At 33.9% G+C, this 24,461-nt stretch overlaps 1 protein-coding gene and 1 non-coding gene across 25 annotated transcripts in view; one reads left to right on the top strand and one right to left on the bottom strand.

The window, feature by feature from the left end:
• Window positions 1-520: 520 nt before the first annotated feature.
• TCERG1 (transcription elongation regulator 1) overlaps window positions 521-24,461 on the bottom strand; it is a 62,242-nt gene continuing 38,301 nt past the window's right edge. For 10 of the 24 annotated variants that reach the window (XM_069483834.1, XM_069483826.1, XM_069483827.1 and 7 more), the window contains 10 exons: window positions 24,014-24,149; window positions 23,116-23,205; window positions 17,560-17,678; window positions 12,482-12,632; window positions 8,134-8,298; window positions 7,667-7,849; window positions 5,148-5,327; window positions 4,388-4,471; window positions 3,267-3,367; window positions 521-2,069 (listed from right to left, as the gene is read on the bottom strand). In XM_069483834.1, the coding sequence (XP_069339935.1) occupies window positions 1,868-2,069; window positions 3,267-3,367; window positions 4,388-4,471; window positions 5,148-5,327; window positions 7,667-7,849; window positions 8,134-8,298; window positions 12,482-12,632; window positions 17,560-17,678; window positions 23,116-23,205; window positions 24,014-24,149 (1,411 nt within the window). In that variant the 3' untranslated portion in view covers window positions 521-1,867. Of the gene's footprint in view, window positions 2,070-2,348; window positions 2,443-3,266; window positions 3,368-4,387; window positions 4,472-4,568; window positions 4,715-5,147; window positions 5,328-7,666; window positions 7,850-8,133; window positions 8,299-12,481; window positions 12,633-17,559; window positions 17,679-23,115; window positions 23,206-24,013; window positions 24,150-24,461 lie in introns of those variants that run through there. The other 14 variants (XR_011235098.1, XR_011235099.1, XR_011235100.1 and 11 more) reach the window with 6 other exon arrangements.
• On the top strand, window positions 16,494-16,602 carry LOC138393341 (U6 spliceosomal RNA). The gene has a single exon (XR_011235161.1). It is a non-coding gene; the product is annotated as a U6 spliceosomal RNA (small nuclear RNA).

Genomic DNA, 24,461 nt, shown 5'->3' with positions numbered 1-24,461 from the left:
TAAAATTATAATAGATATCGCCAAACCATTTTCTTTTCATTTCTCTACTATGAGAAATAGAATGTAGTAAGTGGGCAAACAATGCAACATGGAATTCAAAATAACAAAATAAGGCATTCTGGAAACTGTACCTTTGAGCCATACTTCTTAATAGTTGTCTTCCTTTTGGCAAGCACTTCAATTTCACTACTCATAAAACTCAAAACTCGCTCAAAGAATTTATAAAAATGAATTTCAAAAAAGAGAAAAAAGAAAACAAAAGACATTCTGTTTATCAATTTTACAGGTGAAGACCTTAGTCTGACCAATACCAGGTTCCTATATACAGAGTTCACGTAATTTCTCTGGCACTTAATAGATTAAAGCTAAGAACTAAGAAAACATGGATGTGAATGTGTGTCTGTGGCTGTGTACACACAATATACAAATACAGAGCTGTTGGTATCCCCGTTCTAGGTTTTGTTGCAATCACAGTAGGTATCAGATAACAGGAAAATAAATTATTCTATTAGTACATACATTTTCTTAAACATTTTATTTGTGTGGCACTCTGAAACTGACATCCTATGAAGGGATAAAATAAAAGGGACTTTTTTTTTTTTTTTTTTTAACCTGAGGAGGAAAAGCTAGAAACAGCAATTGGGAATCAAAGTTAGTTTCGGTACAGTGTGCATGACATGTTGAAAGGATGCCGAAAAGGCACAAACCATCACACGTTAACACAAAAGACAAAAACAAAAAAACCCCAAAAAAGCCATCTTCTTGCTATGAAGCACTATGGTCCTGCTAAGAGACTTAAGTTCCAAAAACGTTCTCTACAAATTCCTCCCCTTTTATAATACAGATACCGTATTATATTAAAGCCTTTTAAAACTACGTAATAGTCAAATTTTAATATCAATTTCTTTGTGCCAAATTACATTTGCTGCTTTAAAAAAAAAAAAGGTTTAAAATTAAGTTTTTACAAATAATGTAACAATAATAATATACAATACACATATAGAAAAAGGGTTGGTTTATTGTAGTTCAAATACATAAACTGAACATTCAAACATCTTAAAATTAAACTTTAGAAACAAAAGTTTAACATTCAAACAGGAATATAGTTTACAGGGAATACCCAGAAGGGTAATTTGTTGTCTAATCCAGAATATTGATAAAGATCACTTAATGGTGAATAAAGTATGTTTAACCAGTGGTTCTATTCTGGTCAAATGTTAGTTATGACCGTGATTCCATACCTGAGAAGAAATTACTACATAAATCTTCTCTTAGGCTAAACAACAAGACTTGGTCTATAATTCAGAGGGGATAATCAAAGTACATCAGTGAACAAATAAAACTAAACTGTTCTTTCGAGACAAAGGTAAAAGTATTGTCCATTATAATAATCTTAGCCTCTGGAAGATAAGAATTCAATTTTCAGTGTTTTCTCTTTTACCCGCTTTAAAAAATAAAATCAAAACAAAACAAACTCCAACTTAGGTTTTCTTGGAGTCTGTGGTTTTTGCATCTGGCAAGTTCAAACCACAAATGCTCTTATATCTTGCATGTATAACACTGCTAGAAAGAACGTCACCAAGTCACTGACTTCCACACCTCATAAAAGGATGATTTTTAGCTTCAAAAGATTTTAGGTTTACTAGAAACAGCCTATATTTGAGTATGTATGTCAGTCATGCCACACAAAGAAAAGCATAAATATTTCCAAAGTATCCTGTTCAGAAACTGTTCATGAATGCTTCTCCTTCTGTTCGTCAGATGGTTTTGCAATAGGTTGACTAATGCACATATATGTAAAAACCTGAAAATTGGCTCATGCAAGCATTTTCAATTAATATATACCCCTGTGGAAGAGTATTTAGAATTATTTTGTTGATCGTCTCGTGGGCTCTGACGCTGTGGGAGGTGGAGGTGGGCCCCGGCGATCCAGGTCATCAACATACGCCACAATCAGTTTACGCCTTTCCTCGGGCACACAGTCCAGTACGAGATACCGTTTGTCATTCTGCAAAATTTTTTCTACATCTTTCAGGTGCTGATCAGATTCTTGAATTAGCTTTTTAGATCTGAAATAAGAAAAAGAAGTCCAAGAATGACTGACTGCTGTTCACAGGTCTTTCAGAAATGAGCTGGAAATGTCCATCTACTTCCTAATTGTGTTTCCATTTTTTTTTATTTTTATTTTTTAAGAAAAATTTCACTGCAGTGGTCACCTTTGTAAGTCGCCTCAGCAAAGACTCCAAGGAGTGAAAGGGCCTCAGAAGCTGAATTACCCTCCCACCCCTACTGGTGGTCCCTCCAGATCAGGGCTGAGGGTGGGTGGGTAAATCTTGCCCGTGCTGTACCTGTTCTGTGGATGAACAGAGGACTTCAGTCTGCGGGGCTGCCAATCCCAGCATCTTTCACAAGCTTTCACTTTCACATCTTTCACTAAATTAACTATAAAAATGTAGAAAGAAGTCTTACTTCACATCTAATTTAAAAGCCCAAGCTGATGCAAAACATTAAGGATCCTGACCAAAAAATCCAAATGACAAAATATCTAAAAACCACACCCTCAGCACTATCTATCCTCCCATGCACATACCCTTCATTAAGATGTTTCAAATTTTTATTTTAAAGGAAGAAAAGCTGAAGCATGAAACAAAAATGGTTTCCTGCATACTGATTGGTAAGCAATGCAAAATTATTTTCCTGATGATAAATTGTTGGGGGTAGAGAGCTGTTGGGTAGGGTATGTTACAGAGAAATCTAAGGCTCCGATTTTATAATTTACAATTTTTACTTAAATATATCCAGAAAAATGCTTTCCTCTGAGAAAAAAAAAAAAAAAGTTTTTGCTGAGCTTAAATAGATGATTTCAAGCTTTCAAATGATCTAACCATACGGAATAGTCTTCAGAGGAGGCAAAGATAATTGACAGTGAAGGATTATTTTAAAAGTCTCCTCACAAAATGCAATTCTTATAGAGTTGGGAGTACTCCTAAAAAAGCAGTGAAGTAAAAACAAAGGTTATGTTTTAAAAAGCAGATGGGTGGGTTAACACAAAATAAGAACTGACATCTGGGCCCTTTCTTTAAAAAAAAAAAAAAAAAAGTATGGTAGAGATGGGCTGTATTCGACTTTGAATAAAAGTTGGCGTCTTCTTATCCCTAAAATTTAATAATGTCAACTTGTGTGTGAATGCAAAGAATGCTCTGGCCATTAGAGTAAAGACTAGTAAAGACAATGACTGCCGACATAAAACATTTCATTGCACACACCTGTATGTTATAAATTTGGTCTCTTTCAAAAGCGTCCTGAAGTCAGCTTTGGCTGTAATATATTTGTCTCTGATATATTCTTCAAACTCTCTTTGTTTTTTCTGCCAAAAAAAAAAAAAAAAAAAAGAGTAAGATTAGGGAAAATAAAATCCATTAATTCCAAAATAAACATCGATTATTTATTAACCAATAATGTCACATAATAAAACTAAAAATTCAAAAGAAGAAAGCAGTAGGGTACATGTTTGTTCATATAAAATTCACTACAATGCATAATCTGCAGTGCACATTTTTAAGGCAAAAAGAAAGCAAGAACGAGGAGTCGTATATTAGTAGTGGCTAAAACTTGAGGACTTGGTATGTCCTGCACTACTGAGCATTTAATGAGGATCACCTCCTTCAATCTTCGTAACAACCTCAAGAAGTAGTCTTAAAAATAGGAAAATTAAGGGTTAAGTGTTCATTTCCTGTAGACTTTATTTATGTCTTCAAGCATAAAAACAGTACTGTGGTATAATTTAGAGATTCACTAACTCTAAGGTAACACACAAAACTTAACTCATACAAATAAAAGGCCAAAAAATAAAATGGACTACAGTAAGCAAATACTTTATTTGAAGTTATTCACTGTTTCAGACCTTTGGTGAGTTTGTTTCCTAGAGAGGAGTCAAAATGCACAAGATCAGGCCCCAGATTTTATAAACCTCAAATAACTGAGAGGTTCTTCTACTGAAAAGTCTATGGAGCATATGAGAACTAGGGATCTTGTTATGGTGTTCTTGTTAGCACGGCTTAAGAGTCAAGTGGCCACCTGGCATATGTCTGTCTAGTGGGACCTGACTATAAAATTAAAACTCTAGCTTCATTAAATCTCTAAGATCCCAAAACATAACCTTAAACTCAAGGATTAAAATTTTAAACTTTCTATTGTGGTTTCTTGTTAATATATCATGCAAGAAATAAAATATGGACTTCAAATAAAATTCAGATTCATTTGTTATATACTTAATTCACTTAAAACCATCATTTTCACTTTGGTCAAGATACTAGTGCTACTGACTAAGCACTCAATTAATATCTTGTAAACTGACAGTGAATCTCAGACAAAAAAATCCTCTTACCCTGTCACTGGAGGAGAACTTAATGCACCGAGGATCTTCCTTAATGATTTTTTTCACTTCTTTCCATGTTGATGTTAAGGTAATCTTTGAAAAGACATGTGAATAAAAAACATAAATACAACTCACTTTTATTGAGGGGGTCAAACTGCAGCACATATGGTACATAATATTACACACTGACCTGCGATCTCTTGTAATGCCCAAGCGTAACTGGACTAGTTAGGGACAGGGAAGCAGCGTTAATGCAATTTCGTTTTGTTGGCTTGCCACAAGAGTTATTTTCATGGCCATACTTTCAAGGTGGCCTAAGACAATCACCTGCAAACCCTGTATTTACATGGGCAAACATCATAACTTCTGAAGAAACCATCACCAAAAAGAGAGCAGATAAACAGGAACAAAACCTGGATAACAAAGTGTACAAACTGCCAAACAAGGGGCCATAGTACCAAACTGAAAGTGGAGCAAAAGAAGGATTTACTAAATCTATTATCAAGAGGGATCACTGATCACACATAGCTAAGGACATTTTGAAATACTGTAGCAGCAGTTATGAATTTGAAAACTGCAAGGAGAAGTAATTTCTAAACGGTAGGAATGCCATATAACATTTTTTTAAAAAATCAGAGAAGAAAGTGTCATAAAATGAATTCTAGTAATGAGTCTAAAAACTATGACACTAAAAATCCTACGCTTTACTTTTTGGAATTATTAACAAAGACTCATCCAGATTAAAATAAGAAAAATAAGAAACTCTTACCGCAGAAGTTTCATCCAGAAGTTGCCGAAAGTGCTCCCTCTTCTTTTTGGTAAGTGCCTCAATGTGTTCATTAAAAAGCTTCTCTTTCTCCTCTCTTTCCAATAAGGATCCAGATTCCCAGCGGTGATCTTTTCGGAGGGTCCTACGAGTATCAGACCATGACACATCTGAAGAACGTACCTAAAAAAGAGAACTACATGTATCACCAAAGAGACTTATCTTTTCACATTTCCAACAATAAGAGGCTTAATATTTTAACTTAGGAATGATAAACCTAATTTTTATTTATAGTAAGTGGAGTCATTCAAAAACTAGAAAATAACATCTTCTGAAAGTAAATATATCCTTTTGAATAGACTATATATTATAAATGAATCTTGTGTTAAAAGGCCATTTAAAAAGAACTTCTAGCAAGTTAATTAGCTCAAGACACTACAATAGTGTTAACTTAATCAATACCTAAGCACTGTGCATTTCCAATAATCTAGAAAAGAGATCTCTGGTGACTCTACCTTAGTTAGAAGTCACTGAAAACCTACTTTATTTTAAGCCAGAAATCTTACAACCCAGCACTCACCTAAGCCACTAAACATGAGTTTAGAGATAAGAAAGATGGGGAAGGATGAAAAGAAGATATCTCCTATCAATCATAATCCCTAAGAACTTTAATACAGGAAGAGAGGTTAAGTATCCCTTATGCAAAATACTGGGGACCAGAAGTATTCCAGATTTTAGTGTATTTTGGATTTTGGAATATTTGTATATACATAATGAAATATCTTCGGGATAGGACCCAAGTCTAAACACAAAATTCATGTGTTTCACATACATCATATACATACCCTGAAGATAATTTTATAAAATTATTTTTAATAATTTTGTTCAGGAAAACTGGCCGGGCACAGTGGCTCACGCCTGTAATCCTAGCACTCTGGGAGGCCGAGGCAGGAAGATCACTCGAGGTCAGGAGTTAGAGACCAGTCTCAGCAAGAGCGAGACCCCCCGTCTCTACTAAAAAATAGAAAGAAATGATCTGGACAGCTAAAAATATACATAGAAAAAAATTAGCCGGGCATGGTGGTGCATGCCTGTAGTCCCAGCTACTCGGGAGGCTGAGGCAGAAGGATTGCTTAAGCCCAGGAGTTTGAGGTTGCTGTGAGCTTGACGCCACGGCACTCTAGCCCAGGCAACAGAGCGAGACTGTCTCAAAAAAACAAAAACAAAGAAACAAAGGTGATAAGTTAATACGAAGGCAGGGGAGTCAAAGAAGAAACAGTCTTTTATATTATGCTAAAGAGACTGAATCTGACCTGTAGGCAATTGCTCAAGTACAGAGAATCTTCACCCTCTGGAAGTAACCAGGAGAGTGACAAAATCAGATCTGCATCTTACAAAGATTTCTGTGATTGCAAAAGCAGATGAATTTGAGGGAATGTTAGAGGTAGAGAGAGAAATTAGGAAACTACTGTAATTATCCAGAGTATAGAAAAAGGAGCCCACACAAGGGAGGAAATCAGAAGCAGCAGGAGTAAGAGAAAAGCCCCACTGAAAGAGAAAAAGTGTAGGAGAGATGGTGACAAACAGAAGGCAAAAAAATAGCAAGGACGCCATAGCAATCTGGGGGCATTCAGGGCTGGGATTAAAAAAACCCTACATACCTCAACAAACCTGAAAGGTAAGGTAGAAGGATTTTCAAGAAAATCACATGCTATATCCGGGGGTCAATACATCTCCCTTCCTACATCTTATACCATCATTCTACGTGTCCAATAATTGATCATGACAATAACAGTAAATCATCAAGAAAAAGGTTAAGGCCGGGCGCGGTGGCTCACGCCTGTAATCCTAGCACTCTGGGAGGCCGAGGCGGGTGGATCACTCGAGGTCAGGAGTTTGAGACCAGCCTGAGCAAAAGTGAGACCCCCATCTCTACTAAAAAAAATAGAAAGAAATTATCTGGCCAACTAAAAAATATATATACAAAAAAAAAAAAAAAAATTAGCCAGGCATGGTGGCGCATGCCTGTAGTCCCAGCTACTCAGGAAGCTGAGACAGTAGGATCGCTTAAGCCCAGGCGTTTGAGGTTGCTGTGAGCTAGGCTGAAGCCATGGCACTCACTCTAGCCCAGGCAACAGAGCGAGACTCTGTCTCAAAAAAAAAAAGAAAAAGAAAAAGGTTAAATTATGTCTATCGCACTTTATTACTATGGAAGGTAAAGTGTACAACAGTTTAAGATGACTTTCATTAAGAACAATGAAAAATAAAGTTTTGAGACTAAAAGATTATGACTTTGTACATGCAAAATACCTAACCTCTGAATTTGTTAAATAACTGGGGTTTTCCTATACTAACAGTGCTAATACCAAGCATTCAATTTTTAAATGCTTTATAAATAACTTACCAAATTATCTCTGTCAGAGTCCATTTAAAGAACATTAAAATGTTCGTACTTGGGAAACATGATGAATTTCTAATAACCAGTACTTTAGAGGAAAAAAGTAAAAAAGATTAATATATACCATGTCAGACAGAAGAGCCTTGAAATTCTGGATAGCTTCTTCTCGTTTGTGTTGCTCTCTCTCTCGATCTATTTCTTTTGTTTGTTCTGAACGAGCTTTTTGAACCTCCCTTTCTCGTTCTCGAAGGCTTGCCTCAATGCGGGCTTGCCGTTCAAGCTCCTTTTCTTTTTCTGAGTCTAAATTCTGTAAAAGTAAAATTACATTATCCTTACCAACTCCATCAATATGTTTTCACACAATAACTAGCTTGCCAAATAAAAAATTCCAAATCTTTTTACCAAGAATATACCTTAACACTGTGTATCTCCATCTCGAAATCAGCAACTACAGATTCTTATGTTAAGAATAACAAAAAGAAAAATGCCAAACCCCCAACAAGAAAAATTCCAAATGGCAACATGTACCCTTAAATGCAATTAAGAATGTTATTATTCAATGATAACAATATAAATAAACCTAACGGTTACCTTGGCTATTTTTTCAATGTACTGTTTGAAAAGGTCTTCTCTCATTGATGAGCTATCCACTGCTTTGTAACGTGGGTCACTTTCTACTTTGTCTTTTACTTTGCTCCATCGAGATTGACTGTCCAAGTGATGATTAGATAATAGTTCAAAGAAATCCGATTTAATCTATATTTTAAAACAGGTAGTGAGATGGAGGAAAAATAATGTACCATGAGAAATTCCTCATATCTAAATATTCACAACTAGAAAAAAAATTCACTTACCTTAAAAATGAGAATAGTAACTTTTAAAATGCACTTTATTTAGAGCAGACTAAATCTTAGTAAAAGAGAATATCAGAAATGCTCTTTTATTAGAAATATAAACAGCAACAAACATATAGGCTGTCTCACCTAAAAGTTGCCAAATTCAAGATAAATCATATTTTACAAAGACATTATTCAAATAGAGAACAAAACAGTTTTAGGTTGTTTTTAATTTTTGATACGAGAACTGCCATGTTTTCATAGGGAACATGACTTTGCCTTGAGCTTTATTTATTTTTAGCTAAGACTCAGGCTTATGAACTGATAATAAAATACTTTAACATCAAGATGGTAAGAATGATTTATTTTAAAAACTAGATGGATAAAATTTTTATTCACTAAAATGGGGGAATTTAGAAATCACTGAGCACAAATAGCAAGTCATTACAAACCTATACTGTCAAATGTCTAAAAATCAAAATAAGGTGAAAATTTTTATTTTGGTTTTTAAAAAGGCAGTTGTACCACCTTGATATATAAGAAAACCATAGAATTTATATGTTGGTCATAATAAAAGACTTACTTTAAAAACTGCATTCGGATATTCTGTACTTTTTAGCATTAATATGTACGTCTTTACCATTATGAAACTCAGAATATAAGTGTTTACCAAATATTATACTCAACAACTGAAATACCAAGTTAGTAACATTATACCAAAGGTATTAAACAATATTAATCCTTTAGTAACAACATATACAAGTACTTAGAACCCCTCTCCAAAACTATATTTATTTATTTTTTTAAGTAGAGGAGGAAAGAAGTATTTATTTTTATGGATCTTTGAGGACCTGTTTTAAAATCTAATCTCATTTATATTACTTTGTATTCCTACCACAGAAGACATCCAAGGCAGCCAAGATCATTTCAACAAAAGATTCTGATGATATAAGGCATCACCACCACGAATAGGGATTAAATATGGTGCCTTACCCTCCTGACCAGGGGAATGAGAAATTAGGAATAGAATCAGAATTTAAGATGTGTGAACCCAAAAATAATCAGTCCTTCTGCCTATTCCAATCCTACCACTTCCCCCTACAACCTCACTTCTCTAACTAGAGGATTAAAAAGGAGGTTGATGTCCCTTCTGGAAAACTTTTGTAAGGTTATAAAAAATAGAATTTCTGCTCCTGAAGGGAAATTGGTCAGAAAAAAAAAAAAAGAAAGAAAGAAATAGAATTTCTGTATCAGAAAATTTTTTTTAAAAGTAAGAGCTAAACAGCTGTGGATTTTTCTCCACCGCTAAACTTGGCTCTTGACTTTTCTTGGATTAATGAGAAACACTCATAAACCCAGTATTTCCAGAGAGTGATTAAGAAACCACTTAATGTATCGATGTAAAGTCATTTTTGTTCATATTGTCTACTTTGTATCTCATGTGATGAATACCAATACCAAATTCCTAGATGCATTTGATTACTAGAAGGCAAAATTTACAATACTTATTTATGTTAAATAAAAAATGCAATGTTTATCAAATAGTTACAAATCTTTCTAAGCCACTGGACTTTATATTAACTTACAACAATTTTCACATATTTGACATGAAGCCTATAAAGATCATGTAGTTTTTTAAATGTGTGATGTATAAACAAAGCGAACTTTAAATAAATTAAAACTTTAACTTCCTTTCATTGTGGATATTACCATGACTGGTTATAAAGAGCTTACTGAGGCTGCTATCTGCAGGACAGGAATTATCTGACAGCTGCATAAATGTCAAAAAATGTCGTTTACCATTAGCTGTAATTCAAGGCTCTTATTGTCCCTGTTTTCTTCCATTACTAACAAAAATACTTAATTTGTTCAGAAGGAAATTTTAAAAAGAGGGAAGAGGAAAAAAATGCCAAATTTCTAATAAAAGATTAACTCTGTTACATGCAACTTCAAATGTGCTGTTTCAAAAGGTAAAAAATTTGAACCACAATTTTATAAAAATTGGTTATAATAAATAAATTGAATAAAAACTTGAGATTAGCTGCTTTGGCAAACAAAATAAAATACAGGTCTAATAAGAATAAGTAGGCTTTTAAGAGTATTTTTCATAAAATGGAAAACCATGGGTGAAAACAACATGAAAATGACTGTGTACCCTTCAGCTTGAAAATGCTACTTATGAAAAATAGAGAATTTCACCAGAAGTCAATGTTCTTCACAGGTTTTTAAAATTATTTTTAAACCTTTACTATTTAGCTACTCAATCAACTATCTCAATGCTACAAAGACCAGTTAGAGAATTACAAGAATGAGGAAATAAATTCTAGTACCATACTACTGGTACTGGTCTTACTATTCAATTACACAGTTACAGTGTGATTCGAGAAACAACAACAACAAAAAAACAGTGCAGACAATATACTTAATACGAACAGTATAAACAATACAGTGGAAATCATGGAAAAAATGGTAAAACTTGATTAATCAAATATTCTCAGAATGTGAATATAAAATCTACTATATTTAAACCCTCATTTCTGTTTTGATAGCCTAGTTTAGTTAGTAATTTATTTTGCACTCTTTAAATTGGCTGAGAAAGTTTCACTTTACCAATTTCCCGCTTTATTTTTTTTAATTTAGTAATGGTAAAAAACCAAACCCATAGAGAATTAAAATTTTACAATCAAAATGAAATAAAGCTGAATATGTTAAGTTTATTTAGATGTCATGTCTATTTAATTTCTTTTTTAAATTAACACATTCTGGCCACAACTCTCATCACTTCGTAAGGAAAAAGACTAAAAAAATGTAAAGTACCGGAACTGCGGGAGGCTAAAGTCACCACACAGAGAGATACCAATTCTTTCCTCACTAGGGAATCCCATAATACTTTGCGTGTCAGTGATTGACAGCTGTCACTGAACTGATAGGCCGCACAGCACAAAATCGTAAAGTCTATCCACTTGTTATAAAACAGAATACATAAAACAGTTACAAAAAAATTTTCAGAAAAAGAAAATCAGTTACAAATGCAAAGAGAAATACGTTCACTTTGTAAAAAGCAATCATACAATATCAATCACTTATTTATTTGGTTTTCTTTAATCAAATACGTTATTCTAAAAATCAGAAGTAGCAAACAATTCATTAACATGATTTTAATTCAACATATAAAATTATGTAGCAGAACCCAATTTTGCACATTTCCTCTGAGAAGCATAATCGTTTTTTTTTTTAAAGTTAACAGTGAAATAATTCTGTAACAATTTACTTTGAAGCCTAATAAAGCAGATACTCAGAAAGTTTCACATATTTCTGACAAAAATTGTTTTACCTAATACTGTTACTATTTTAAATGAAACAGGCTTCTTCCCAAATAAGAGCAGCTTTACTTTCCGAACATTTCTAAATAGAATTTGTAATACTGTAATTTTTTGAAATAAGAGGCAATTTTAAATGTCAAGAATGATTAGGCTCCAGAAGTTATTCTTCTACATTCACAAAGCATACCAGGACACTAAGGAGAGCGGCTGCAGGTTTTGATGGTTCATACACCACTGGTGTCATTTCCCTACTAGTCTGCCTCCCCAGTGGTGAGCTCCTCTCCACTCCTGCACTGCTATCAAATGACATTTGGAATTCATTAATCTTTAATAGCTGACCTTTAATTCTGATAAGCAATAATTTATATGTAAGATATGCTTACTGAAAGACTAGAAAGTCACTAAAATGCTATCTTTTACAGGGCAAAAAAGATAAAGAAGCTCTTTGAAATTTAAATGTTACCACCTATAAAGAATCTTAAAATCTTAGTAGGCATCACTGAGCTGGCAGTCCTAATAATCAGTTCTGGGTTTACGAGGCACCTTAATATTAGTACAATTTAAAGCAAAACCATACAGCTTAGTGAAGCTACTAAAATAAGCATTTTGGAAGTAAAGTGAGAGAATACATACATATACGAACAACTGTAAAAGATAGCTTAAAAGAACAAAGCAGGTCCTATTATTTATGCCCACCAATGAAGTTAGAAACAGCACCAGCTTAGTCCTTTCCCATTCCCACTCACATCAGTCACACCACTGGAACTAAAACCATCTTACCTTCTCACCTCTGGTCTTCGAATCTTCTTTCTCTTTCTTCCTTGCAGCTGCCACAAATTCATTAAACAAAGCTTCTCGGTCTTTCATCTTTTCTATTGCTTTGAATCTTGAATCTTTAGCATGCTTGGCTGCAAATTCACTAAAAGTAGCTCTGTAACAAAATAGTAAGTGTGCTAACTTTGGTAGAGCTATTTCTGCTTGTAGAAAGGTGTAGCAGAAAATGCCATTTTTCCAGCAAAGGACACTGGGTCCCAACATCTAGCTAAACAGTAGACAATGAGCTACAGAAGAAGTAAAAAGGGCTAAAAAGTGAACATGTGATCAGCACAAAATTAGGACGATGTACATCTATTATAAAAAAGGCAGGAGATCAGAGGATAAAGAATTTGCGTACTTCAAGAGACTTAAGGGCTCATCTATTTCTACCCTAAGATGAAGCAGAGTCCTGCTACCAGCCATAATGGAATAATAACTCTTACTGGATTAATTCTCTTTCTATAAACAAGTATAACACTGGGCAAAGTATATGAGGCAACCGATTTCAAAAAGTGGACAAAAGGCAGAGCAAGACCAAGATACCTGAAAGAAGGGTAATTTATGAGGTAACCCCCAATTGCCCTTGACCTTAGGACAGTTTCCCAAGGCGCAGACAGCAAAAGTCCGCAAAGCTCAGAGGTTACCTGCTAAAACAGCAGAGGAGGAAGCTATAAAGAGAGGATACCCCAGAAAAGTCCCACTTGGGGATTCCCCACAAGTCCACAGCCAAGGCCAAGCTACACAATAGCAGGGGGAAAAAAAAAATCACTCCTCATACCAAGCTGCCACAGGATTAAGAGTGAAAACCAGATAATAGAGATTTCAGAGTGTTGGAGGAAGAATACTACCAAGCCAACAAAGTCCACAAAAGATGCACAGGGAAACACACTTGGAGGGGCTGAGAGAACCATACTCTTACTTTCAGAGATCCACAATAACAAAGCATAACATTAAGCCTAAAATTAAGTGGGCACCCAGTAACTGAACTGTCTGCTAAAACAAAAATCTCCACTGTTCAGCAGAAGGTAACACACTCCAGATTTCTATACATTATCCACAGTGTCCAATATTCAATCAAAAATGACTAACATACAAAGAAACATGTGATCCCTAGGGGGAAAAAAACTTACAAATCAATAGAAACTGAACCTAAGATGTCCAGATGTTGTTCCAAGTAAGTAAATTACCTTTAAACAACTATTATAATTACATTGAAAGAATTAAAGAAAAATAGGTTCAAAGAATTGAAAACATGGTTTTAAATGAATGAACAAATAGGGAATTTCAGCAGAGATATGGAAAATATAAAAAGAACCCAAAATTAACTGAAAGGAAAAATTAACTGGATAGGCTTAACACGAGAGTAGACATAACAGACTAAGAGTCAACTACATGAAGTTAGATCAATAACAATTATCTAATCAAAATAAGAGACAGAAAAAAGACTGGGGTAGAGGGAACAGTCTCAGGGAAATGTGAGAATATCAAACACTTTAATATATATGTAATTAGAATTCCAAAAAAGAGAAGAGTGAATGAGGGCAGAAAAATTACTAGCCAAAAACTTCCCAAATTTGATGAAAAACACCAATTTATAGATCCGAAAAGCTAAGGAAACTCCAAGCAGCAGGTTAAATAAAAAGATGAAGCCTATGAGGGTTAATTAACATAGGTATAAAAAAAAAAAGTTTCTTTACAAATGAAAGGTAGCTCATAAATATGTGGTATATATGTTAATATTTGAAGTCTTCACCTTATATAGCAAAAATTTACTCTCATAATTAACACTCCCATATTTACCATGCTTTAGAAGGAAAAAAAAGCTTATTTTTCCCTTTAAAAACTATTTAACTATTTCAACAAAAAATAAAACACATTCTCTCATGTATTAAAACAAAGTTTATATTACAGCTTTAATTATGAAGAAAAAATTGGCTAGTTAACTTCAGGATTTAGAATTTAAAACATCAACTGAAGGTTAAGAGTATCACTCACAGCTAACATTTGTGATTTTTAAACTCTGCTGGCCAAAGCCAGATTCTAATAGTATTTTGTATGCAACCAATATTACTCACAATATCAAATTTCATTAATTCAACATTTTTAACAGAGTATCTTGCAAACCTGGTTTGAACAATAGATATGTAACCATAATAAAATTTTAAGGTAAAATAAAAATGTACATTCCAGAAAAGGGATCACATGTTCTCCATTCAATCTGTTTTCTTTTCATGATAAATTAAGCACCTTGCTTTATAATTTTAAAATAGAAAAAGTACAGGTTAAGCATCCCAAATCCAAAAAGTTCCAAAATCCAAAACTTTTTGAGTGCCAACATGACACTTAATTCAGATTTTCAGATTTCGGATGCTCAACCCGTAAGTATAATGCAAATATTGCAAAAAACAAACAAACAAACAAACCCAAATCTAAAATAATTCTGGTCCCAGCATTTCAGATAAGGGATACTCAACCTGCATTATTATGATTAAAAAAATGTAAAATCAATTTGCAAAAGTGAGAATTATTATAGATTTATTTATATTATTGATAATAGGTAAAATATTTAACATTTTTAACCAGAACAGACTAAAATGAAGTTTTAGCTTTACACTGCCATGGAAATGTGCTGTATTTTTTTCCTGGAGGCAGGGTCTTGCTGGTGCCTGGGTGAGAGTACACTATTACTGCAACCTCACACACCTGGGCTCAAGCAATCCTCCTGCCTCAGCCTCCCAAGCAGCTGAGACCACAGGTGTGTGCCGACCATGCCAGGCTAATTTTTCTACTTTCTGCAGAGATGAGGTCCTGCTTTGTTGCCCAGGTTGGTCTCAAACTCCAAGCCTCAAGACATCTTTCCACCTCAGCCTCCCAAAGTGCTAGGATTACAGGCATGAGCCACTGTGCCCAGCTCAGGGAGATGTTTCTATATGACTTACTTCTTAACTGTGAAAAGTGTTACTTTAAAATAGACGCAGTAAAAGATTCTTTGGGGAGCAGTAGGTAATGGTTGGTTGGAGGGAATGGGGAGATAGTATAATGATCAGAAGCTGACCATGGGAGGTATGTCTTAAATTTCCACTAAAAAAGAAAAAAGACATAGAAGAGACAGGTACAGTTAAGTAATTCTCCCCAATCATTCTTTCCCCTTGGAACAAACTCCAGCACTCTACATTCACTGGAGTTTTTTAATAGTGGTTTTCTCCCAATACAAAAAGAAAATTAGGTCCATGGACAGTATTTTCTCATTTTTAAATTTTTCCTCCATTTTCTTTCTACTTATTAAAAATATGCTTACTAATCTATATGATAGAGTCAGATGTATAAATATAGCAATATAGCACAATGTCCAAGTGCCTGATGGTTCTATTTTCTGAAGTAACCTGCATAGTACAGATCACTTCAACAATTCTATCTGCCCAAAAAGAACAACAGTAGGGTGCTGTGATAGAGTTAAGAATTAGTCAGATCTACAAAAAGGAAACCTCTTTGGATTCTTAATTATTCCCAGAACCATAAAAAGTTTTAATAAATACATTTTACAGAATCATTTGGAAATAAGCTGCAGACATCATAAAACATATATAAATATTTCAGCATGTAACTCCTGAGAGTAAAGCCTCTTCCCTCTATAACCACAATACTCAAGAAAAATTACTAATTCTCTGATATCCAGCTCTTATTCAAATTTCCTCAATTGCCCTTCAAAATGTCTTTATAATCCAATCTCAACTACTTTGACCCATGAACTCACTGTTAAGAAAAAGCTCAAAACCCTCTGGAGAGTCTGAACCTCCATTACTCCATAAAGAATATTATATTCTTCTTAGCCACAAATACTCTATTAACTTTATTTTCTAAAATTTGTATTAATGTCATAGATTTCCCTTCATAGTTCAAATATAAAATTATAATTGTAAATATACTTTCTCATACATTAGTCCTCACTACCTCCATGGACAAAAATAACTGTTCAGTGCTCACTTCAGCAGCACACATGCTAAAATTGGAACGATACAGAGAAGATTAGCATGGCCCCTGCGCAAGGATGACACAAATAAATTCATAAAAAAAAATAACCGTTTAAATAAGATCAACTTTTATAAAAACTGTCATTTAACCCAGAGACTCCCTGAATCTACTCTATAGTTTTAGAAATTCTCCATTTACCAAGGTACTCACAGCAACCTAATACCACTACTGCCACAACTAAGTCATAAATAAGAGTAATTCTCTCTGACTGTAATTCTGCACAACACTGGAATCAAGATGAAATCCCAGTTTCACTTGGGCAAGCTACCTAATTTGCTTGGCTTACTTTCCTTGTCTGTAAAATAGGTATTACATGAGTACCTAAATCATGTTGGCTGTTCCTAAGACCGAATAAGGTATGTGTGTGCATACATTTAAAAATATATGCTTTAAGTGCACACGTTTACATATATGTATTAAGTGCATACAAGCACATAAAATACCCAATAATTACTGCTATTGTTGTTGTGATTATAATGCTAGGCAACGAAGTTTAAAATGTCTCATTTTCTCCAACCCATTATGTGTATTCAATACACATTAACAATCAATTGAAAATGTCAGACAAAATCATAATCTAGACACTTAGAAAATTTTGAAATTGATGTGGTAAAAGGTCCTTCACCACTCCAATCAAAATAAGGTTCTTCCTCTGCAATTTATTATGTATAAAGCTTTACAAAGATAGAGAGAGCTTTTCTATAATTTACCAGTTTCTAGAGAATAACTTCTAGAGAATAACACAGGGAAGCATTTAAATCAAAGGTATCCTTCTTAAAGCACCTAGGACTCCTTTGAAGGAAACATATTAAGAATAAAGATTAGAATAAAAAATAAAAAAATAAAAAAATAAGAATAAAGATTAGAAAGGTAGAAACCAATAATCAAATAAGGAGCTTTTAAATGTCCAAATATCCAAAAGATAGACATGTATATATTTTTATTTTTAAAAACTGATCTTAGGAGAAAATACATACACTTTGATATCTGATAGAAATGAATAAACATACCTTGGATTAAACTTTGCTTCTTCCATCATTTTTTTGAAATCTTCCTTGGCTTGCATTATTTTGTTTTTCTTTTCCCTGCGTTCTTCCTCTGCCCTGGTCTTTACATACTGATCAAACACCTATTACAAAAATATACCAATGTGACAAGTTAGTCTTTTATATAAGTAATTTAACTACCAAAATATCTAATGTATTAAAAAAAAAAAAAACACTAAACCAGGGTCTATGACTAAACTATAATAGGAACAATATACTAATTATCTATAATTATATGCAGATTATTTATATAGCAAGTCTTACTTTAAAGCTTCACTGAAATACTACACAAGTATACGGCTCTCTGCTGAGGCTTCCAGAACAAAAGAAAACAGAAAAAAGCCTCTAATGTTCCCTGATTACAAATTAAATACATGATTATTATAAACATTTCAAGCACTTTAGAAATGTTTAAGAGAAATCACAGTACTCTGAAATCCCTTCTAGAAAGAAAAATCAATGGTATAGAAACTACAGTTTATTTCTGTGCTTCTCTTAAGGCATAATCATTTTCACCAAAATGTGATTATGCTTTATATCTATTCTGTGGTATTTTCTCCTACTTAATACACAGCCAAGATGATAAAGTGAACATCAACATCTACTTCCAACTTTCTTCAAATCCTAATAAAATGACAGTAGAGGAATTTCTTTCTTTATTAAGTCATAAACCAACAAGGACAGCAAAATGAGAAAAAGAGAAACAGCAATTTGGGAAGTTGCCAAATAGATGAACAAGTGGTAAAGGATGTGATAAATATGAGAGAACTGAACACAACCTAGCAGTCAAGAAACAAAAAAGCAACCCTATTTCTTTTATAAATAGAAAATCCTCAAATAGCTCAGGAACAGATAGTACAGTAAGGAGTTAACTGATGAAAGGTTATTTAAGAAGCAGTTAAACTGCTAGATTCCCTTACCAACTTTATATTTCTGGGCACTGGCACTCCTGGACCCCAGTAAAAGACAAATGGTTTACTCTATAGAGCAAAGATTTGGCAAACCATGGCCTACGGGCTGTTTTTATACAACTCAAGAGTAGTTTTTACAGTTCTAAAGGGCTGGAGAAAATAAAATCAATAGCAAATTTCATGACACATGAAAATTAAATGAAATTCAAATTTCAGTGTCCATAAATAAAGCTTTATTTAAACACAGTCATGCTCCTTCCTTTAAATGTATCTATGGCTGCTTCCATACTAAAAGAGCAGTTACAACAGAGACTATATGGCCCACAAAGCCTACGATACTCTGCTAAAAATCTGCTGACCCCTGGTCTAGAAGGTAGAACAGAGTGTCTCTGAACTGTCGAAATATGAACTGGTAACAAGGAGTACCAGACTGAGAAGATGGGGATTAACCAAAGACTTACATACCAAATACTAAAAGACAGTTCCCTCACAACCAAAGCAGAAAGATCGGTGCCCTCCAGCCAAGAGACTAGAAGTCTGACCAGTCTAAAAAACAATGGCTCCAGGGGATTCTCAACAAACCAGCCTAAATGACTCTACAGTAGGTTTCTCAAACTTGGCACTACTGACATTTTGGACTAGACAATTAGCAGTATCCCTGGTCTTTACCCACAAGATGCCAGCAGCACCCACTTCAGTTGTAACAATCAAAAAATGTCTCCAGGAGGCAAAATTGTTCCTGGTTGAAAACTACCACCCTGCACTAAAGCCCAGTGCTTTTCTTAATCTTGAGTAGTCAAGGTCTACAAGACACCTGAGGAACACAAACTCCTGACCATGAAAACGAGAGCCCTAAATAGAAAAAACATAATGGAAACAGAGACTATGCAGTTACCCATGGTATAGTACAATAAGAGATTATGAAACCACATTCACATAACTTATTGCAGCATATTGTTACAATTGTTCTATTTTATTATTAGGTGTTGTTGTAAATCTCTTACTGTGTCAAACTTATAAATTAAACTTAAGACAGGTATGTATATATAGGAAAAAACATCATATTGTATATATAGCGTTCGGTACTATCCTTAGTTTCAGGCATCCACTGAGGGTCTTGGAATGTATCCCCCACAGATAAAGGGGCACTACCCTATCTACAATTACCTCACCAGCCCCCTGTTAGCCATATAGGTCACCATCAATACCCATTAAATATAGCACTGGAGTAAACCATACAAAAGTATTTGCATGCTGAAGGAAGAGGGAGAGATCGTTTCCAAATCCTTTCTCCTTTCTCAGTACATACTTTCTTACTTATAGAAGTATTAAATGATATATAAAATCCAAGGGAATTTAGATGAACATTTCACAGAAAATGATGGGTTCTGTTATTCTTTCAAATTTCTCCTGATTAACTGTGTCACGCTTCTAAATACACTTGGCTTTAAGTTCCCTATTTTAAGCAGTTATTTTAACTTTAATTCATGAACAAAATGTTATAATAAACACCATAAAAGTTTGTACATTTTAAGAACAATTCCTAGTTCACTTTTATACACACAAGCAAAAATACATATTAAAGGGCTATGCTGTCTAAGCCTTCAAAGGCAGCTTCTGGGGTGCTGGTAATGTTCCATTTTTTGATAAAGGCAATTATATATGTTAATTTTGTGAATTTCACTTATGATTTTTAATCTTTTCTACATGTATATTTTTCTTCAAAACATAAATTTACTAAAAGTATGGTTCTCCATTATTTGATTTAAATATTTAAATGAAAATTTGTCAATAAAACAAGTAAAAACATTTATGACCCTTTAAGTCACTTTTTATCAAAAACAGTAAGAAAAATTGTAAGTTAAAATGTATAGTTATAATTATATCAAATATATCTTTTATAATGATGCAAAACATTTAAATCTACAAATAAACAGAAAAGGACAGACTTGAAATGTAATTTTAGATTATGAGGCATCAATGAAGCTGTTAGTGTTTTTAAAATCAAAGTGCAATTTTCAAATATGAAATTCATTACAAAGTACAAATATGTAACTGAGCAACTTTCTGGTTTCTCCTTGATTTTATACTCCTATGCAAATAAAACCAAATAGTCAAAAAAAAATATTTTTTTAGTGTCAAATGTTAACTTCTCTTTCCTCTCAGTTCTTATACTCCAGTTGTAAGAAAAAAATTCGACATAAAAGGCATGAGAAATTTTAAGTAGAGTTTTTATACAAAATAGAATAACAATAATATAGGCACAATGGCTCACGCCTATAATCCTACCACTCTGGGAGGCCAACGTGGGAGGATCACTTGAGGTCAGACAGAGTTCGAGATCAGCCTGAGCAAGAATCAGACCCCGTCTCTACTAAAAATAGAAAAAAAATTAACTGGGCAACTAAAAACAGGAAAAAATAGCCGGGCGTGGTGGGGTATGTGCCTGTAGTTGCAGCTACTGGGGAGGCTGAGGCAGGAGGATTGCTTGAGCCCAGGAGTTTGAGGTTGCTGTGAGCGAGGCTGATGCCAGGGCACTCCAGCCCAGGCAACTGAGCAAGACTCTGCCTCAAAAAAAAAAAAATAATAAAATAATAATAATACTTTCTCTTTTTAAGTGTAATCCTATTAAGAATATATCACCATCAGCTTATAGAATGCTTTCAAAATTAGGAAGGAACTGTAGTTCCCCATATATTACTTATAATTTTACTCAAACAGAAACTATACCACTCAATGCTATGAAGAATAAGTCATAAAAATTTTAAAGTAAGTCTTTAGGAATATTTAGATTAGGCATTGTTTCAGGCACTACACACAGAGCAATGAACAAGACAAAGTTCCTGTCCTTATAGAATTTATATTTCACAGGAGGAGACAAGTGATAAACAACATAATTTTAGATAATTAGAGCTATCAGTACTATGAAGAAAGTAAAGAAGGCAAAAAAATAATATTTAGATTGATTAGAAGGCACTTGGAAAGTACCTTAACCAAATGATGGAGATGTCTATGCTAACATCTGAAAGAACATTCCATACAAAGGGAATAGGAAACGTCAGAATGTGCCTGTTTTGCTGAAGTAATATCAAGGCCAGTGTGGCTACATTGGAGGAACATAAGAGCCTCAGAAGATATACAGGGAGGAGTATATGTAAATTGTTAGAGACCATGAAAAAGTTTCAATTTTATCCTAAATGAAATGAGAAATACTGGACAGTTTTTAGCAAGGGAACACTGACTTAATTTGATCTCACTTGAACTTTAAAATTACTCTGGCTTGCTGTATGGAAAAAGAACTAAAAAGGCACAAGAAGAGAAAGAATGAAGGACATCAATTAGGGGCTACATAGGTGATGAAAGGTGATCGGTGGCTTGGATTAGGGTGTTAGTGGGGGAAGTGATGAATAAGAGGTTAAATTTAGAAAATTTTTTGAAGGAAGATTTGCTGATAGACTGGAAATAGGCAGTGGGAAGAGTAAAGAATCAAGACTGATTTATAGGTTTTGATAGAGCCATTGACTGAGATGAGAATGAGATCACACACAAACAGATTTAAAAAAAAAAAAAAAAAAAGGCTTGAAATGCAGATGCAAATATATTTGGAAAGCCATGTCTATTACAAGTACTAAAATACATGTCTGGTACACTACAAATTTTCACTCTTCATTAAAGTCCATGATTAGACATACATAATGGCACAGACTGTATAGAGAATTATTACAATCATTACAACTATAAATACAGAGATGGACACTACTGTTACCAAATGAAATCTTACAGCTCAACAGCACTACACCAAGTGGTTCAACATACTCACTGTTTTACAGAGATCACTGTCAGGATGGTTCAGGTCATTCAGAAATTATGTTAAATTGGAAGTGTACAATGTTTAGAAAGAGCAATCACCATAAAATGGCATGTAACCGAATCATCATGGGAATAAACAGCAACTCAGTAACAAGGCAACTCTAGTCTGTGCAACTGTAGTTCAACAGACACCCTGAAGTAGCCCTCATTTCTCTGACATGATGAAAACCGTTCATTTTAATAGATGCTACTTAGATGTGAACTTTGTGTGTGTGGAATGTATGAGACAGAAATGTATGTCTTTGAGTATGGTCTATCTATAATACACACACATACATATACATGTACATACTGACATTGAAGAGTCAAGGTCATAAACCAAAGCGTTTGACAGTGGTCATATCCATCAGATAGACAGGACTACAGGTGTTTTTTCCCCCTGTACTCATCGGTATTTTGCTATTTTTTCTACACTAAATTTGCATCCTCTGCCCAAAAAAGGCAAATTAATAAATGCACGTGAAATGAAATTTTAAAGCCATACTACAGATAACCTCAGTCTATAAGGCTCAATGACAAAACATTCACACAATAGCCACATCCATAAGGGCAAAAATATCCAAGTATTTCTGAAATGTCCACACACGGACACACAGATGACTGTGCTCTAAGATGCAAGACTATCTTTTTGAAGTACTGTGTTAGGGGGGAAAAAAAGGATGGCACTGTATTCCTTACAATTTAAAAATTATAGTGGGAGGAGATATACATTTCCTTAATAATGTCATTTTCCTTTTACCTGTTTTCTCTCTTTAGGATTCAGAAGTAAATACCGAGGATCAAAAACTATCTTGTGCAACTCCTTCTCCCATGTTGAAAAAGCAGATACCTTTAAAATAAAAATGTATTGCCTCATAATTAAGTTTGCTCTAAAAACATAAAGGTCATAATTTTGCTTGAAATCTACAGGATATCTGTTTATAAAGGAGACATAAAAACCATACTGAAGTTTCCATCACTAATAAATGACAAGCAGTGGGAGGCTAGCAACAGCAAATTTCCACACTAATTGGCTCTGAACATTTCTATATTATGTAGAAATAACACACACTCAATTACTCATTAAAATAACCACCACTGTGTGACATTTTAAAAATCAGTACATCAGAAAAAGCCTTGAAGATTTACATTTTGATTTCCCATGCTTACTCCAATCTTGTGAACAATTGTGATTTAAAATTGAACAATTTTACTTATTCAAATGAATCTGAATATAATCCAAAGGTTGAAATCTCTTCTCAATTAAGCTTCTAATAATATCATAAAGTATCAGTTCTCCTTTAACCAAAAGCCATTCTGAAGAAATTAAAGGAAGAATAATCATATGTACCTTACCTATCCCAAGTAGTCCGCCATTCTGTAATGTTAATACTCGTCTTACATTACTCACCAAAATTTAACGACCCAATAAATGTTAAATGTTATTTGTACTTAAAAGGACAGTAAAATGGCATTTAGTTACATGACATGATTAGCCAAGAAATAGGCTGTTTGCAAAAAAAGTACAGTAATTTGATAGGGTTCCCTTATCCGCCCCCCACAACATGAGCACTAACCTTAGATTTGACCTTTTAGCAAGACATATTTATATTACTTATACAAAACAGAAATATCTCCCCCAAAGATTGTTTTCTGACCCCTCTCTCTAGCAGCATGTCCTTGAACTGCTTCATTCGAGCCTCCAGAGGGACAATGGCCCTTTCTCGGGCAGCTTTAATTTCAGCTTCCATGGCAGCTTCTTTCTCTGAGTCAATGTCTTTATTATCGTCTCTCCTATAAAAAATAAAATATAAGTCATCAATAGACAAAATATAAATAATGGAGCTTACTAAAATCTTAAAATCAATGGAATTTCCAAGACTCACTACTGAGCAGCATATTTTTGGCAAAAACAAATTATACTGAGGGTTTCAAATGAACTCTAAGGGATAAACAACTTTCATTATAATAATAAAATTCAAATGAGCTTCTAATGATGTTACAATGGCTACATTGTTTAAAAAAAATATATAACTTTAATGTGCTGTATCTCCCTAGCAGTAGTTGATTATATACAAAAAGTGAACTACCTAACTAAAAAAAAAA

The sequence above is a fragment of the Eulemur rufifrons genome, chromosome 10, assembly GCF_041146395.1.
Source record: "Eulemur rufifrons isolate Redbay chromosome 10, OSU_ERuf_1, whole genome shotgun sequence".
Lineage (NCBI taxonomy): Eukaryota > Metazoa > Chordata > Mammalia > Primates > Lemuridae > Eulemur > Eulemur rufifrons.
The sequence above is the reverse complement of the archived record's forward strand: the minus strand, read 5'-3'. Positions and strand labels throughout refer to the sequence as shown.